Below are 5,295 nucleotides of genomic sequence, written 5' to 3'. Positions count from 1 at the left end.
CAGATGTTTTTTTCCCTACAGAATGAAACAAGAAATCGTTGAAATTTTAAGCTTTAGGCTGCCATTGTTGCACTACAAAGGTACAAGAGTAAAAATTGTTTTAGACAAATTTTATTAAATTGCGTATTGGAGGCACTAACAGAATCAATTTACACCATTCCAATTTTTCTCGCAATTCCACTAAAAATAAGCATTTTATAACAAAGCCTCTAAGAAGTTATTAGCAGCTTTTGCGATAGTGAAATGAAAATAAGAGAACCCATCTTTAACTGTAAACCTAAGTTGTTATCCTTGTAAAATCATAACCAAGAGGTTTGACCAAGGATCAGCTGGTAGAAAGGATCCTTGTGAACCTAAGTTGTTATCCTTGTAAAATCATAACAAAGAGGTTTGGCCAAGGATCAGCTGGTAGAAAGGATCCTTGTGAACCTAAGTTATTATCCTTGTAAAATCATAACCAAGAGGTTTGACCAAGGACCAGCTGGTAGAAAGGATCCTTGTGAACCTAAGTTGTTATCCTTGTAAAATCATTACCAAGAGGTTTGGCCAAGGATCAGCTGGTAGAAAGGATCCTCGTGAACCTAAGTTGTTATCCTTGTAAAATCATTACCAAAATATTTGTGAGACAAACTGGTATTTTTCCATGTCATTAGAACACCTCTGCTTTCTATTCATAGAAGTATTAGTATTTTCATTTTTGTAAAGGAACCCATCTTTAAACCTGTAAAGATGAACTTCGAGGCCTATAATGGGTGTTCCTATTGTACAGAATATAGGAAATGTTTATAACTAATATACATATTTATCATCAAGAATTGAATGAAAGGTTTAAATATTGATGAGGTTTTTACAAGTAGAGAAGTCAAACTGGGTGTCAACTTGTCTGAAAGCTGGTCACAATCAATCAACAGATAGTATCACTAATTCAAATGCCATTGTCTAAGTGCCAGTAATGAAATGAATGGAGTTTTACGTCCTACTTTTCTGCACCTTCTGGGCTAAGAAGACAGGCAGTGCAGTGTGCAATGAGTTAAATATTGACAGGACAGCGGCATTAGCCTGCTCTTTTTTCTATTTCCAACTGTCAAGGGATCTTTATCGTGTACAGCCTGTAGCACATGGGGCCTCGGTTTATTGTCCCATCTGAACGACTAGACACTTTTTCCATGTCAGCCCCTCTTACCTACATCACTGACAGGGGGAAACTGGGTTGAAAAATCTGAAGGTATTATCTCGACCTATACTGGGATTGAACCCTGGACCTTCAGATTAGCGAGCAAGCGTCTAACTCACTGACAGGGGGAAACTGGGTTGAAAAATCTGAAGGTATTATCTCGACCTATGCCAGGATTGAACCCTGGACCTTCAGGTTAGCGAGCGAATGCTTAGCCAAACAATATATAAAACATCCACTAGGTTTAACTGAAATAATCCAAGTAATTAAGTAACGTATGACCTAATTAAACTATAGGTTTGACGAGTTTTGGTACAAGGTCAGTCTGTACCTTACTAGGGTGTGGTTAAACAAATAGCCAAATTTACTACTACAGATATATACCAGCTGATAGAGTAAAACCAGTTACTAAAACTTGTATTGTTTACTTACTACACAAATATTTTACCTAGTACACAGGTAGATAATGGTGTATTTAGGGGAGAACCGACTCACAAAAGCACTGGCACAGATATCAGGATTTTTCTTAACCTTGAGAAGGATTCAAAGTTTCTTATCCCATGTTTTGTCAGGACATGTGGGATAATGAAGACAGCGGCATTAGCCTGCTCTTTTTTGATTTCCAACTGTTGAGGGATCTTTAACGTGTACAGCCTGTAGCACACAGGGCCTCGGTTTATTGTCCCATCTTAATGACTAGACTCTTTTTCCATGTTAGCCCCTCTTACCTGTATCACTGACAGGGGGAAACCAGGTTGAAAAATCTGAAGGTATTATCTCGACCTATGCTAGGATTGAACCCTGGACCTTCAGGTTAGCGAGCAAGCATCTAACTCACTGACAGGGGGAAACTGGGTTGAAAAATCTGATGGTATTATCTCGACCTATGCTAGGATTGAACCCTGGACCTTCAGGTTAGCAAGCGTCTAATTCACAGAGCCACCGTGGCTCTCTATTTGGTCAATAAGAGAAAAAATGTAGGACATCAGAGCTGGATTAGGGTTTCTGATGAGATCCACACGTAGGCAGTCGGTAATAATAATCTCCAGCTAATTAATAACTTATTGAATGATGTAATGATTAAATCAATCAGGGATTTAGCGCTAATCCTCGTTAATCTCTTAATCCCATACAAAATAATAATATTATTGTTGAAATGAACATGAAAACTGAATATTGACAAGGGCTCTACTTTTCATGACAATACTTTAAAGGGACAGGTGCGCTATTTTTTGACCAATCATACTTTAGTCTCAGAAATGGATTTTTTTAAGCTAAACCAATCAGTAATAGTGTTCACAGTTCACTTTCAAAATTTAAGCCTTCAAATCCATGTGTGTCCAGAATTATCTACGTTTGAAAGTTAAAATGACGACTCATCTTTTCTTGAGACACTGTGATATATTGAAAAGATATCTATAGAAATAGTGAGTAAAATTCCTAGTGTGAGATATTTTTGAAGGAATTATGTGATTTTTGTACATTTCTAGTATTTCTGAAGAATATTTATATATATTCAAGACTCAAATCAACCAAGCCAAGGACCATGTATAGTGTATTGTTGTATTTTTAAAGGAATTATGTGATTTTTGTACATTTCTAGTACTTCTGAAGACTATTTACATATATTTAAGACTCAAATCAACCAAACCAAGGACCATGTATAGTGTATTGTTGTATTTTTAAAGAAATTATGTGATTTTTGTACATTTCTAGTATTTCTGAAGACTATTTACATATATTCAGGTCTCAAATTAACCCAGCCAAGGACCATGTATAGTGTATCGTTGTATTTTTAAAGGAATTATGTGATTTTCGTACATTTCTAGTATTTCTGAAGATTATTTACATATATTCAACACTCAAATCAACTCCTGAAAATGGCACATCCGTTTCTTAAAATTAAGTTTTAGAGAATAAGGCCCTAATCCCTTTAAGTGAGTATTTCATTGTGACAGTTATTTGTATCTTTGATGTCTGTAAAAAACTTGATAAGATTGTAATCTTTTTGATCATAGCATTCCCATTATTGATCTACAGAAACCAGGGAATTGTCCTGGGATTAAAGGTTTGGTGACTGAAGTTAAAAATAAAATCAAAAGACTGTTTGATATGGACTAGAGAGTTCAACAGATTAAAGGGATTGAATTGTAAAGAGGTTTTCTAAATTTTGTATGTATATCAGAGACACTGATATCATCAATTTACACCATTCTAATTTTCAATCAGACGTCTGTGGTTCTTGTTAAAGAGATTGTAAAGAGGTTTTCTAAATTTTGTATGTGTATCAGGGACACTGATAACATCAATTTACACCATTCTAATTTTCAATCAGACGTCTGTGGTTCCTGCAATTCTACTAAAACTAAGTGTTTGATGATGTCACTAATCGCAAAATATGCTTTCTCACATATGAAACAGCTGGTAGAAAGGTTCCTTGTGAACCTAAGTTATTATGCTTGTAAAAAATAATTATTTCTTTCCCTTGTCCCCAATACCCAGCTATGCCAGGCTTTCTCATAGGCTCTGTCAGACTGCCAGGCCTCTCTGTTAGACTCTGCCACGTTCTCTCTGTTAGACTCTACCAGACTCTCTCTGTTGAACTTTACCAGGCTGTCTCTGTTAGACTCTGCCAGGCTCTCTCTGTTGAACTTTACCAGGCTGTCTCTGTTAGACTCTGCCAGGCTCTCTCTATCAGGCTCTGCAAGGCTCTCTTTGTCAGACTCTGCCAGGCTCTATTTTTCAGGCTCTGCCACACTCTCTCTGTTAGACTCTGCCAGACTCCCTCTGTCAAGGTCAGCCAGGCTCTCTCTGTTAGGCTCTGCAAGGCTCTATTTTTCAGGCTCTGCCACACTCTCTCAGATAGACTCTGTCAGGCTCTCTCTATCAAGGTCAGCCAGGCTCTCTCTGTTAGGCTCTAGCAGGCTCTTTCTGTCAGACTTTAGCAGACTCTCTCTGTCAGACTCTAGCAGGCTCTCTCTGTCAGACTCTAACAGGCTCTCTCTGTCAGACTCTAGCAGGCTCTCTCTGTCAGACTCTAGCAGGCTCTCTCTGTCAGACTCTAGCAGGCTCTCTCTGTCAGACTCTAGCAGACTCTCTCTGTCAGACTCTAGCAGACTCTCTCTGTCAGACTCTAGCAGGCTCTCTCTGTCAGACTATAGCAGGCTCTCTCTGTCAGACTCTAACAGACTCTCTCTGTCAGACTCTAGCAGACTCTCTCTGTCAGACTCTAGCAGGCTCTCTCTGTCAGACTCTGTCAGACTCTCTCTATCAAGGTCAGCTCTGCCCCATTATAAAATATAAGATAAATATGATATGATATTGTCAATATAAAAGTTAATTCAAATCAAAGTTCAACATTTAAGATACATTATTAGATTGTTTCTTTTGTTTACATTGGTTTGTTTACAAATGAAACATCTGTTTACTACTATCAACTAATACTAGAGAAAAAACACACATTGTGTACTTAAAAACAGGATACTGACTTAGTCCCAGGGAAACAGTACTTAAAGAGATTGTAAAGAAGTTTTCTAAATTTTTATGTATATCAGGGACACTGATATCATCAATTTACACCATTCTAATTTTCAATCAGATGTCTGTGGTTCTTGTTAAAGAGATTGTAAAGAGGTTTTCTAAATTTTTTATGTGTATCAGAGACACTGATAACATCAATTTACATCATTCTAATTTTCAATCAGATGTCTGTGGTTCTTGTTAAAGAGATTGTAAAGAGGTTTTCTAAATTTTTTATGTGTAACAGAGACACTGATAGCATCAATTTACATCATTCTAATTTTCAATCAGACGTCTGTGGTTCCTGCAATTCTACTAAAACTAAGTGTTTGATGATGTCACTAATCGCGTAGGTCGTTATGTGATAAAACAAATTAGTGCAATGGAAAAATTAATAGGTAATGTAAATATTTGATCGTATTTCAAGCCAATTTTCCATCGCTGAATGAACGCCTCTGCCCCACCCCCGTGTGACAGCCCCTCAAGACAGTTTTGATTATATTGGATGAATAATTGTAGCAGATGTTACTAAACTAATCAACGAACGTTAACACCTACTCTTAACCAATTATATTGATTCCAATTATTATTTGTACTCTTAC

General features: G+C 37.0%; 1 protein-coding gene across 1 annotated transcript; it reads left to right on the top strand.

Annotated features, from left to right (window-relative positions):
• Positions 1-4,106: 4,106 nt before the first annotated feature.
• Positions 4,107-4,493, top strand: LOTGIDRAFT_139649 (hypothetical protein; the record flags this gene model as incomplete). The annotated part of the gene is made up of 1 exon (XM_009049520.1): positions 4,107-4,493. A coding segment is annotated over one exon (387 nt), but the record flags the coding sequence as incomplete, so codon positions are not given.
• Between the last annotated feature and the right edge of the window lie 802 nt (positions 4,494-5,295).

The sequence above is a fragment of the Lottia gigantea genome (assembly GCF_000327385.1).
Source record: "Lottia gigantea unplaced genomic scaffold LOTGIsca_138, whole genome shotgun sequence".
NCBI classification, from domain to species: Eukaryota; Metazoa; Mollusca; class Gastropoda; family Lottiidae; genus Lottia; species Lottia gigantea.
Note: the sequence above shows the minus strand (reverse complement) of the source record. Positions and strands in the feature narration are given on the sequence as shown.